This window comes from Cajanus cajan, chromosome 1 (genome assembly GCF_000230855.2).
Source record: "Cajanus cajan strain Asha chromosome 1, NIPB_CcT2T_4, whole genome shotgun sequence".
Classification (NCBI taxonomy): Eukaryota; Viridiplantae; Streptophyta; class Magnoliopsida; order Fabales; family Fabaceae; genus Cajanus; species Cajanus cajan.
The window spans coordinates 4573988-4588411 of NC_138517.1; the positions used below are offsets into that span (position 1 = coordinate 4573988).

The 14424-nt window shown below is 30.2% G+C and overlaps 1 protein-coding gene across 8 annotated transcripts in view; it reads left to right on the forward strand.

The window, feature by feature from the left end:
* Nucleotides 1–12622: 12622 nt before the first annotated feature.
* LOC114915644 (uncharacterized) overlaps nt 12623–14424 on the forward strand; it is a 101654-nt gene continuing 99852 nt past the window's right edge. For 4 of the 8 annotated variants that reach the window (XR_014433485.1, XR_014433483.1, XR_014433481.1 and 1 more), the window contains exon 1: nt 12626–14300. Coding sequence is in view for 3 of the 8 variants with exons in the window: in XM_083073280.1 (XP_082929406.1) it covers nt 12697–14300 (1604 nt within the window). In the remaining 5 variants the exon portion in view is untranslated. Of the gene's footprint in view, nt 14301–14424 lie in introns of all 8 variants that reach the window. The other 4 variants (XM_083073280.1, XM_083073289.1, XM_083073307.1 and 1 more) reach the window with 3 other exon arrangements.

A 14424-nucleotide genomic window follows, 5' to 3' on the forward strand; every position in this document is an offset into this window, starting at 1 on the left:
TGTTGTTATGTTGTAAGTTGAAATGAATGTTAAGATGTATAGTATATATATATGTTGTTTGTCTCAATTGTCGAATGCGAAGATGATTATATAGTTGTATGGTGAATATTAAATTATTATGATTTTTTTATTGTCTCTAGCTTACCCTTGCATGTCTCCATGTGGTTTGGACTGTGATGATCATACGTGGTATAGGAGCAGGGCAGGGATAGGCTAGGAGGTAGCTGCTAGAGGCCACAGGAGGTGCCTGAAGATGGATATTTTTTTTTGTAGGCTACCTTATAGTAGCATATTTTCTTGTATATAACTAGTTGTTTGTTGCTTGATTAGCAAGTTGTCTTGTAAATATTTATTATACTATTTTAGTAAATTTTCAAGCAGTATGTAGTGTTGTTCTGTAGTGTGATGGCCACTGCGGGTCGTTACAATAAGCACAATTATTAATAAAATACATTTCATAAAAGTTACCTATATATCACTAATCAAAATAATAATTATAAATCATGTTTTATAACAAAATAATGCTCATATGAATACTTAAATAGTACAAAAACTCCCAAAATAAATACATTAATATACTAAAATAATTTCTAAATTATTATTAATATAAGGTATGAAAATTGGGGTGTTACATCTTTTATGCCTGGTGCAACACCTCGTGCTTGGTGACTAACCACAACAAAGAGCACCACGCATCTCTTACACCCGACACAACACCTCGCGCCCAGCGACTAACCACAACAAAGAGCACCACACATCTCTTATGCTTGACACAACACCTCATGCCTGGCAACTAACCACAACATAGAGCACCACACATCTCTTATGCTCGACGCAACACCTTGTGCCCAATGACTAACCACAACAGAGAGCACCAAAACATTTCACACCCAGCATGGTCATTTCCATTCTCGGCACAACACGTCTAGGCAGTGCCTTCATACATATGAATGCATGCCTGATGCCAAGAATTTAAACCCGACGCCACATGCAATCCTACGCCTAAAATAAAAATCGCAGAACAAGCATCTTTCAAATAAGTTATTTTCAATCAGAAACCCGTTTCTCTTCTAGAATCAATTTCGTCTTTTATTAAAAACCTCTTAATTAAAAATCTAAAATCTTTTCCCTCTTATTCATCAAATTATTCTTCCTTTAGGTTCCAACCCCCTCCTACAGAGCACTCAATTAATTATCTAGAAACATCTGATCGTCAATTAAATCACATATTTGGAATCTACTCATTAAATCATATCAATGCACATCAAATTTTAGCAAACAAAAAACTTATGGGATTGGGGCCAATCCCTTTACTCTTCATGCATATACCCAATTCTCAGAACGAGTGTTCTCACTCCCCTATTACATAGAGTGATGCAAATGTATTTGATCTATGCATTTGGCTCCTCTTTGGTGATTCCTCCTCCTTGTTCTCCTGATACTTCCTCTTTAGAGCATTTGAGCGTCAGTCAAGAAACGTGAAATGAATAATAGAGTAATAATAGCCCCTTCTCCCTTCCTTCTAATGTATAATATAATAATACCTTACTTCTCTAAACCCCTTTATTCTTTTAATAATTAAATCTATTAAAATGTATAAAATTGTTAGTCCCTTAGCCTCAATTAAGTTAAGAGGGAGGTGAATTAAGTTTACTAAATTTCCTCTTATAAATTTTTTTTCCAATTACTTCTTTATCAATTTATTTCCTTTGACAAATTTGCATGTAAAGAATGATGATGAAGAACAACTCAAACACAATTAAATAACAAATAAATAAAAGTGTAGGAAAAGAAGAATTGCAAACTTGATTTTATACTGGTTCGGCCAATTCTGCCTACATCCAGTCCTCAAGTCTCCCACTTGAGAATTCCACTACTCTTGTAAACCTTACAAGAAAATGAATCCTCCAACACCTCGGAACTCCCTTTCCTTGTGTTGAGATTCAAACACCAAGAAGGAGAAAAACCCTTTCTCCTTTACAGATCCAATGATCTATTAAGTAATACAGAATGACTCTCTTGAAAAGTGGATATTACACTTTCATGATCTTTGATGAACTCTTTAGAGATTTTGCAAATGATTTTTGCCAAGTGATTTGTAAAGATTATTTTCACAATAGAGTTCGTCACCTTTTTCTGAAAAATTATAGGTATTTATAGACAATTGTATCTTGAGTTATGCCTTTTCATGAAGAGTTGTAACTCTCTATAATTTTTAATAGGCTCTGGTAATCGATTACAAGACTTGGTAATCGATTACAACGGTTAAAGTTCAAAATGATTGAAACGTTGTATAATTTAAATTCAAATTTTGAAGTTTTATCATCTGGTAATCGATTACAAGGGTATGGTAATCGATTACCAGAACACATTTTGTATTCAGAATTTGAACTTTGAAATTTCCTGTTCTGGTAATGGATTACAGGGTCTGGTAATGGATTACCAGAACATATTTTTTTATTGTTTCAAAAACTTTTATGTAGAAAACTTCATCTCAATAATTTCTTTCACAAATGTATTTTAAGAAATGATTTGAACTATTCTTTAAAGCTTTTGTTAAGTCTTTTGAAAACATTTTTACTTACTTTCAAAATATTTAAAACTTGTTTAAATTTAAAGAGATTAATTTGAGATTTTTGAAAACTTATTCTCAAGGCCAAGCATACTTGCAATTCTAAAAAGTTCTTTTACATTCTTAGCTAAGTTGATAAGACTTATCTATGTAACACTTGAGATCTTGTTCTTGCATCAACTTGTTTTAGCTCAACCTTGATTCTTCTTTAATGCTTTATAATCACTTTGGCATCATCAAAACATTTGTGCATATTTTCTTCCACAAAAATAATAACCATTAATCACAACATAAAATAAAATCATCCTTATTCCCCCCAATTTGATCTCTCAACAGATCCACTTCATGACACTTCACACGATGACACTAGTCATAACTCTCCGTGGATAGCCCTTTCTGAGATGTTTGTCCATTTTTAGGATCAACGACTGACCCCACAAACCAACAAAATACTTTTCAGCGTGCTTTGTCTTCATTCGCACGCCTTTTGGGAAGCTTCCCAAGAGGTCACTCATCCATAAATTACTCCAAGTCAAGCATGCTTAACTATAGAATTCTTGTGGAATAAGCTATTGAAAAGTAGATGCATCTTGTTGTTATAGGTAATACAAATTAATTTCTTTAAGTCATCCTCAGCTATACAAATCTCATACTTGTACAATCTATGGATCCCTCTCATTCTAGTATGTCTAAACTATTATAAAAAACATCTCACTTTGCCTCACGGTGTAGAAATGCACATCGAATAGCCAAACACAAACAAAACATGTATATACACATAATATAGACAATTAATAAAAATATCACACTTCATTCATCCATGACATAAAAATTACTTAACATAAAACATTAAAATGCACATGTAATGGACACGAACTACATATTATCATGCATGTGGTGCTAGAAATACATAACATGGTGCATTGCTGCTAGCAACACACATAGAGTAGCCTAGGAGTACATGTCAGGTCATACCCTCTACGTACTCTCACTAGAAGGACATACTATTAGGGTCTGGTCGGGATAGCTAAGCCGTGCAAGATACATCCCATGCACACAATGAGTTAGACTAGGACTTGCAAACCAAGCTATTCCAAGGACTGATCCCCGAGCTTTCACACACAAAGGGGTCTTCCCTAACGATGTATTCCATATTGTATCCTCAAAAATATTTATGCAAATGATGCATGTAAATCAAGACTTTATGCATTATCATATCACATTATCGTGTCTCATTATCATATAACCTCATCATGTCGTTTCAACCGTATCAATTTATCTTATATCATATAATCATCAAATGTATTCATTAAAAGTTAACATTTGAATAACACAATAATTCACATTACACCAATAATCATAGACCACAAGAGAGGACTAACATAAGATTCACATTACATCAATAGGATTCATCAACAAAGAAGGAAGGAAGCACAACAAGGCAATTGGCACTCAACGTTGGACAGGGCGCTCAACGCAAGGCTTCTAAAGAGTAACCTTGACTCTTTGGTTGAGCCATGCTTAACGTGAAACTCACACTCAATGTGAGGCTCATGCTCAACCTGAGGGTCACAAACAACCCTTCTTGCTCTCTGCCACCTTGACACTCAATGCCAAAAATGGATTTCTAGCGCTCAGCGTGGTTTCTACGATTAAAAACTCTAAAATCAACGATTTTCATTTTAGCATTCTGATAATCAATCTATTCATATAATCGATGTAAGTGTTCTAAATCATGCAATAAACATTAAAAATAATATAATTTACTCATATAATAATTATATCTTTAAATAATCTTTTGATACAACTATCAATGTATTCACCAAAATTTGTAATTACAAATCAAACACAAACACTACTCATACATATATATTAATTACATCAATTAGAACATTCAAGAAGAAATAGAGAAGAAAAAAACACATTTGGGGTAAGCCCCTCGCACATAGAAACACAACAGAGATAGAATTAGGGGTCAATCTCATTACCCAATATACATTTTTGCATCTAGACCGAGATTTTTCACTCTCCCCTTATCTTGATGAGCATAAGAAGATGGATGATTGACTCTGAGGTGGTTTTCTCCTCCTTCAAGATCTTCGAGCTTTGAAGCGTAAACGCATACGTGAAAAGTGAGAATGTAAAAATTGATCAGCTTCCTTTTTTTTTAAAGAAAAAAATTTAACTTCCTTTTAACCCTTTAGTTAAAAACATCAACTATAGTTATCCCAAAAATTCCTTCCCTTATTTGATGAATAATTAATTAATAGGCTTAATTACATTTTTGATCCCTCAAGTATTGTAATTGTGTAATTTTGATCCTCAAAGTTTTAATTGAGTAATTTTAGTCTTTAAAAGATTGTATGTGTGATTTTAGTCCCTCAATTATTAATTGAACAATTTTAGTCCCTCAACTATTATAATTATGCGATTCTAGTCTTTTTTTATATTAAAAATTTAGTAATTTTAGAATATATATATATATATAATATTTTAAAATTATACAATTTTTTTTCTTATTTAAGTTAATGTATATTATAATTTTTATTAATATATCAAATAATATATATATTTATTATTACCAAATAAATAAAATTTATATATTATTAGTATTTTAATATTATTGATAAATTAATATCAATAATATTTTTAGTATATTTATAAATAAACTAATAATTTGATAAATATGACTTAGTATATATTAATATATTTTTACAAAAATATAAATATATAAGAAAAGATATGTATATTTCTAATTAATATACTTATGTTTTTGTAAAAGTATATTAATATATAATAAATTATATTTATCAAATTATTAGTTTATCTCTAAATACACTAATAATATTATTGATATTAATTTATCAGTAATATTATAAAAATAATAATATATTATTTTTATTTATTTATTAAAAATAAATATATATCATTTGATACATTGAAGAAAATTATAATATGCATTAATTTGAATAAACAAATAATTGTATAATTTTGAAACATTTTATATATATATATATATATTAAAATTATTAAATTTTTAATGAGAGAGACTAAAATCGCATAATTATGATATTTGAGGGACTAAAATTGTTCAATTAAAAATTGAAGTACCAAAATTACACATTTGCAATCCTTTAGTGACTAAAATTACCCCATTAAAACTTTGGAGATCAAAATTGTACAATTACAATATTTAAGGGATCAAAAACGCAATTAAGCCTAATTAATATAATCTTTAATTATAAAATCTCACAATATATTCATATAAATACAATTATCAATTGTTACCAAAACCAACATATTTAATTATCATAAAATATAATAAATTTAATAATAAAATAAACGTTAATCAACTTTCATTTATAAAAATAAAAATATCAAAATTATTAATAAAATATCTATATTATATTTTATAAAAAAAATAGATTTTTTTGTAGTTAAAATAAAATATATTAAAATGAAATATAACGAATCCTTAAACCCATAAACAGTTACAAGAAATAACCGAAAATAGAGAGATAAATTCAATCTCTTTAATAACCTATAATGTATAACAAAACAAACCAAACTAAAAATAATCTAAAACAAACAAAGCCAATCAAAATTACTAAAAAAACATAAGGCTAATACTAATCATTCAACAGTCGAACATAATGACGAAAAATCACTTCTTTCTTTGGGGCAGAACAAATATACCAAATGAAAACGAGATGTTATAAGATATAACGCAATGAAACAGTGAAATAGAGAGGATATACCGCAAAGAAACAATGATGAATAAATAAACCAAGTTACAAAAATGGAAAATAAAGAACGTTGATCACATTTTCTTAATCACAATTAGACTAATTTTTAATTAAATTGTTAAATTATTAACGTAATTGGATATTCATTTATTAAATATATTTAATAATTTATAACTATTAATTAAATATATTTTATAATCAACTCTTAGATTATCAATTATAATAATTAAATGTAATTTATAACTATCAATTATAATAATTAAATGTAATTTATAATTATCGATTACTAATTATATGTACGTTTTAAAATTTTATGAAAATTTCTTATATTAAATTTTTATTAAAATATTAATACAAATTTTAATTTTATTATTATATTCTTTGTGTGAGACCCCGCAGCTCTTTCCTCTCTTTTCTCATCTCCCTCACTTGCATTCTCTCTTTTTCCTTATCCTCTCAAAATTCCTTTCTCTCTAGCAGAAGCAGTGAGCACGAAGGAGGTTCCTCAATCCTTCTCCATTCCTCAAGCGTGAAGCCGTGCGGAGCTAGCCGAGTGTTGGATTTACTTCCTCTTCTTCTTCTCCTCCATTTCCTGGAAGCTCGGAAATTCTTCTCCTCCGAGGTAAGGGAAGCTAGTAGGTTTGCATGTTGTGTTTTGATGATTTGTGGTGATCCTATAGTTGCATATTGATGTTTCGAGCTACTCTTAGCTGTCTGTTACAGTGGGAAGTGTTTGGAGATGGTTGCATGTGTTGGGAATTCTCTGTTTGCAGGTTGTTGTTCAAAAATGGTGAAGGGACTGTGTTTCTGTAGCAAACGGCTGAGCCGTTTTGAAGGGCTGAGCCCTTTAGGGGCTGCGTGACAGGGGAGGGTTTCTGGAACCAAAGGGCTGAGCCATTTTAAAGGGCAGAGCGCTTTTGAAATGGCTAAGCCATTTTGAAGGGCTAAGCCCTTTGGGGATTCTTGGAGGTAAAGCGTTGAGCGCTTTGGAGGCGCTGAGTGCTTTTGTGCTTTCAGAATTTGACTTTGTAGTGTTCATGAAAGTTGTAGCCTTGGATCTTAGTTTTCCAATGGCACTGGAATTACCCAAAAAGGAGGTCTAGAACTCCAAATATTGTTGTTTTAGTGAACAGGGGTCAAGTTGTTAGTATTATTCATAGCCATTGCAATTTTTGTAAGTTTTGACAAAGTAGATGATTGAATTAGGACTTTATGTCTTCATAAGAGTTGTATAAAATATTCTTATCTTTCATATGAGATAAGGATGAGCATGATAGGAGTATTATAACTCCCGATGTTCTATGTTAAGTAAAGGTTTCCATTTCACAATGAGTGATTTGGATAAGTTGAAGGTTGTTTTGTATGTGTTCTTTCATAAATATGCTGATTAATGCTGATTAATGCTGACTAATGTTGATTAATGTTGTTGAGCCGAGTTGAGTTGTATGTTGTTCAAGTTGTTAATGTCATATGATGTTTAAGCTATATTGATGTAAAGTTGAGCTGTGTTGTGGGATGCTTATGCTGATTTATGTTGTTATGCTGTGTTGTGAATATAAATTATTGTAGGCCGTAAGACTGAGTTGTTGTAGGCCGTAAGGCTGAGCTATTGTAGGCCGTAAGGCTAAGCTGTAGGAGATCTCCGAGTTGAAATTCGTGACGATGCATAAGCTGTCTGATGTGATTTTGCTGAATGTTGTGAGCTGTTGTGAGCTGTATATGTGTAGTGTGCTGTGAAGCTGAGATGTAGATGTTTGCTGTTATGTGTGGTGTGTCATCCTTGTTGAATTTAATGATGTGCTGATAAGTTGTAGCTATTTATAATTTCTATATATATATATGTTGATTCTTTTCACTAGCTTACCCTTGTTTGTTTCCATGTGTGGATTGGACTGGTATGATCATACTGTGTATGTGAGCAAAGCAGGGATAGGTTGGAGTATAGTAGCAGGTCTGCAACTGGCAGATGGAGTTGATGTTTTGTTGTTTTGGCTACTTAGTGTAGCTATTTTGGCTGGATTTTGTATATTGATATATTGAGCCCTAGGCTAGACCTATGTGTATATATTTTATATTTATATATGCATGCTCTATTCTGCTTGGTGTTGTTTGTTGTGCGACGGCTAAGTGGGTCGTTACACTTTGTGTTACGTATTTCTTTAAATTATTTTAAATCAATTTAAATTAAAGAGTCAAATTTATACTTATATAAAACTTTTAAACCTAAATCTATCAATATACTTCAATATGTGACACCCTTACTACCCCAACACATATATAAATATTAATCATATAAATAAACTAAAGAATAAAATTTTTAACGTTGATAAAATGGTTCACATAAAACCTTCATATTCATTTATCAATAACCAACATAATAATTGAAAATAAAACTTGAGAGTTTACAAATTATTTTCAAAATCATATTTACAATTCCAAATCCATATAAAAATCTATGTCCTAAAAATCCTTTGCCCCAATGTCACAATATCAGAGCATACCCACAATTCAACTGTTGGCATTCTAGATGCCACTTGTAGTCGAATCTTCCTCACCTAAAATATCCACAATTTGTACGGTAAGAAAAGAAAACATTTATATGAAAAACACACAAGGAAAAACACAACATAATCATAACTCATTATAACTTAATATTCATAAATATTTCAACATATCGTATTTCAATCAATCATGCATCGTCATCACGTCATAATTCTCAATCACACCAATCATCACAAATCTTGCACTTCACACTATGCCAAGGTCACGCTACCCACGTAACAATCCAAGGTCGTGCTCACCCTTGATATAAAATTGTGCCAAGGTCACGATTCCCCTGTAGCATATCTAGCCTAGGGTCGTGCTCACCCCCGACATGTTATTCAAGGTCATGATACCCACGTAACAATCCAAGGTCGTGCTCACCCCTGATATAACATTGTGCCAAGGTCACGTTACCCCTAACCTAGGGTCGTGCACACCCCTGACATGTTAACCAAGGTCACGATACCATGTAACAATCCCAAGCCGTGCTCACTCCTGATATAACACTGTGCCAAGGTCACGTTACCCCTAATTCAGGGTCGTGCTCACCCCTGACATGTTAACCAAGGTCACGATACCCATGTAACAATCTCGGGCCGTGCTCATCCCTAGTCATAGGTGTGAAGAACCACAATCACATCTCATTCACATTCCACACAACATCTCATAGTTCAATTCCATACACACATCAGATAAGTCCAAAATAATGAGTTTCATACACCTCAAGCAATTCACATCTAAATCATCATTTTTTATCAAGTAATATAACAATAACATTCATAAATTAATATAATAATCAATGGAATTATCAATTTAATATAATTTTAATATAAATAGTAAAACCCGCAATTGTTCCAAAACCTAACTCACAGGCACTTTTCTACAATTTCGTTTTCTCTCATAGATCATCATTCTTACGAATTAAATATATATTTCTAATCCTCAACACATACAGAATCTAGTGGGATCATTAATTCCTCAAACATAAATAATCCATTTTTTTTCCAAAACCTAACTTACAGACACTTTTCTATAATTTTGTTCTCTCTCCCAGATCATCATTCTTACGAATTAAATATATATTTCTAATCCTCAACACATACAGAATTTAATGGAATCATCAATTTCTAAGACAGAAATAATTATAAAATTACTCATAATCTTAAGGGACTCTTCCTCTACCTAATTCCTTCATGTAACTTTACATACAAATAATCCCCTTTTCTCCCGTACCTTGATATGTAGAAGCTGAACCTACACAAGATCTAGTTGGTCTCCCTCGCTGGGTTCCCCTCGGTCTGAAGCAGAAAGTAGAGGGAAAGAAGAGAGAGCAGAATAAAATAAATTAGAAAATGAGAGGTGTGCATTTTGGGAGTGGTAGAGAGCTCAATTTATAGGCATCAGGCTTCGCCGGAACGGCCCATTCCAAATTCGGAACGGCCCGTTCTGGACCCTTAAATCATGACTAAAAATCACATCGAGAACGACCTGTTCTCAAACCAAAACGACCCGTTTTGGGGTGCATTTAATAATTACAACGGTCATATTTTGGAACGGCCCGTTCTCACCTCTGGAATGGCTCGTTCTCAACTAAGAATCATAGACAAATTTAATGGTTTGAAACGGCCCGTTCCAAATCCAGAACGGTCCGTTCCGGGCTACCCAAAGTAGGTCTATTTAGTAATTTGGAACGGCCCATTCCAAATTACTAAACCACCTTAATTGGACTCTAGGCCAAGTGAAAATTGGATTGTTACACAATTTCAATATAAAAAAAGAAGAAAGTATTAGAAACATTTATTTATAAATGTATATTACTACTAAATTTTAATATCATTTTTAATAGATTCAATATTTAATAAATTTATACTTTAAACAACTTAAAAAATATTTTTTTTTATCATATTCACATGTTAAATTTTATAATATATAAATTAGATATTTTCAAAAAATATCATTTAATTTTTTATTTGATTTGCTAATTAAAGCGATTATTTTATCTTAAATATAACATACATATAAAGGTTAATTCAATATACATTTAAATAATTTATTACCCTATCATATTAACTAAATTTATTATTCTAAAAAATTGAAATTTTACATTAGGTGTTTTGCTATTATAAACTCAACCTATTTCATTTTTTTTTTAAAAAATAGTTCAGCAAATTAAAATAAAACATTAATTTTTTCAAGATCTAGAAACAAATCACAGTGATTGATTTTGTTTTAAGTTTTATTTGTTTGATTATAAAATATTTTTACAACATAATTTTTGGTCAATTTTTTTAAGATTATAATCATATTTTCTATAAATTTGAAAACTTCCTTGATTCATAAATAGATATATTAGTATGGGATTTTGTTCTTTTTGTTAAATTGACATTTACTAATCGTTAAATTTTAATGTTTACTTATATTTTAGTGATATCATTTAGTAACATGACGTTTAAAAATAAAATTTAAAAATATGTAAATAATATTTTTATTAATAAAATAAATATCAATCATTCATAAAAAAATATAAAAAATTTATATGTTATTTTTTAATTTTTATTCACATATATCACATTGTTAATATCACGTTATTTAAGTACTGACAATCATAAAATAATATTAAAATTTAACGATCAACAAAAATTAAATTAGAAATAAGTCAAAAAATTCATGATTTGAAAAATAAGAAATTAAATATTTATATTTTAAAATAAATTTAAAATAACAAAAATAGATAAATCAATAATATAATTTAACCTTAATATTTCACGATTACTTTATTATATAGCTTAATAAAATATTTTAAATTAATTTCAATTTCTTCAAAATATATCATGTTCATTACCGAACATCACAGTTCAATATCTAATTATAACTTTTTGTTATACTAATTTTATAGTTTAAGTTGTTATTATTTAATTATTGCATGGAATAAATTCCAATAAAATTAATTGATTAGTTATTGTAATATATTATTTTAATTAACTAACTTAAATTATTTAAATGAATATTATTCGTTTAAATTATTTCTTATTTTACCCAAAAAGGTTAAATTTATGATGTTGTCAATTTTTTTCTTTAATCATATAATTTATTTTAATAAAATTGAAATATTTTGAATTTAATTTTTTAAATTAGAATAATTTTAATTTTATTAAAATATTTTTTTATTAATTTAGAATATAAAATTTATTTCGTTAAATTCACTTACGTGAAAAACATAAAACTCAAGCATTATATAGTAAAAATTGTGGAAAAATGAATTAAATGTGCCATTAAAAAACTTTAAAAATTAATATCATATTATTTTATGATATCTGGTTAGACTTATTTTTACATGAATTATTTCATATGTTTGTGCCTTTTTAATTTTTTTTTATTTAATAAATAATAATTCTATTTTAGGAGATCAATTTTTATAAAGATAAATTAGCACTTTTAATAATTATTGGTTGACATTTTATTGTTGGTTCCAACGTGAGTTAAATTTAATAACTTTTATGTAAGTTTAATTAAACAAATTTTATCTTTCAAGTCGATCAATACAAAATGTGTTTCAAAATAGAAAATGATAATTGATATGTAAGGATCAAATTTATTTAAATTTAAAAAATAAATATTTTAAAAAATAAAATCTTAAAAATAAAATAAAAAAGAAGAAAAGAAAATTAATTTTAATTGCTTCTTTATTTTTTGACTTAGTGACCCAACACAGCAATTCTTTTTTCTTTATTTTTATTCTCAAATTTCATTTATAATTAGCGGCTATTTTAATTGCTCTCACAGTTTTGGTTCCGCAGGTTGCGAGTTCATTGCAAACTCTTCTGGCTTCCTCCAATGTCTTTGTCAGTATTAAGGTTTAGGTTTCCAAAGTTTCTTCCTTTTTATGCAAATGCAAGCTTCCACTCTCAATCTCTCAATCACGACGATGCCGTTGCCTCATTCAATCGCATGCTCCATATGCATCCTTCCCCACCCATCTTCCATTTTGGCCACATTTTGGGATCCCTTGTCAAGATGAATCATTACCCAACTGCTATTTCCCTTTCCAAACAATTGGAATTCAAAGGTATTACACCAGACCTTGTTACTTTGAGCATCCTCATCAATTGCTTCTGCCACCTCGGTCACATCAATTTTGCCTTTTCTGTGTTCGCCAAGATTCTCAAAATGGGATATAAGCCAGATGCAATAACCCTCACAACACTCATCAGAGGTTTATGTCTTTGTGGTCAGCTTAGGAAAGCACTGCACTTTCATGATGACCTTAAAGCTCAAGGATTTCAGTTGGACCATGTTAGTTATGGGACTTTGATCAATGGTCTTTGTAAATCAGGAGAAACAAAGGCTGGCATAGAGTTACTCAAAAGGATTGAAGGGCGTTCAATTAAGCCTAATGTGGTAATGTATAACACAATCATTGACGGCTTATGCAAAAATAAACTTGTTGCTGATGCTTGTAATTTGTATTCTGAAATGCTTGTCAAAAAGATTTCTCCAAATGTTGTCACTTTCAGTAGTTTAATGTATGGCTTTTGTGTTATGGATCATTTCAAAGAAGCAATTGCTTTGTTAAATGATATGAAATTGAAAAACATCAACCCAAATATTTATACCTTTAACATATTGGTTGATGCATTATGTAAGGAAGGAAAGATTAAAGTAGCTAAAATTGTGATAGCTTCGATGGTAAAAGCAGGTGTGGAACCTAATGTTATTACTTATAATACATTATTGGACGGATACTGCATGGTTAATGAAGTGAGAAAAGCAAAGCATGTATTCAACACTATGTCCCAAATAGGAGTGGCACCTGATGTTTATAGCTATAATATCATGATTGATGGATTATGTAAGAAGAAAATGATAGATGAAGCCATCAATCTTTTTGAAAGAATGCAATGCAAAAATATAATTCCTGATACTGTAACTTATACTTCACTTATTAATGGTCTGTGCAAATCGGGAAGGATAGCTGATGTTTGGAATCTTGTTGATGAGATGCATGATAGAGGTCAACCTGCCAATATAATTACCTACAATTCCTTATTGGATGCTTTATGCAAAAATGGTCATCTAGACAGAGCAATTGCATTATTCAATAAAATGATTAGTTGGAGAATTCAGCCAGATAAGTACACATACACAATACTTATTGATGGACTGTGCAAAGGTGGAAGACTTGAGAAAGCGCAAGAAGTTTTTCAGTATCTTTTGACTAAAGGCCATCATCTCAATGTCTCTACATATAATGCTATGATCAATGCACTTTGTAAAGTGGGGTTGTTTGATGAAGCATTGGCCTTGCTGTCAATAATGGAAGACAATGATTGCATGCCTGACGCTATAACTTTTGAAATAATTATTTCTGTTCTATTTGAAAAAGACGAGAATGATAAGGCAGAGGAACTTCTCCGAGAAATGATTGCTAGAGGCTTATTGTAAGTGTTAAATCAGCTGAGATTCTTTCCAATTCTTAACAAATAACTAGCTCATTTTCATCAACAAATAGTTTCATTTTTTTTTTCCATTTATGTAAACTTTCCTAACCTACTCTTATTTGCT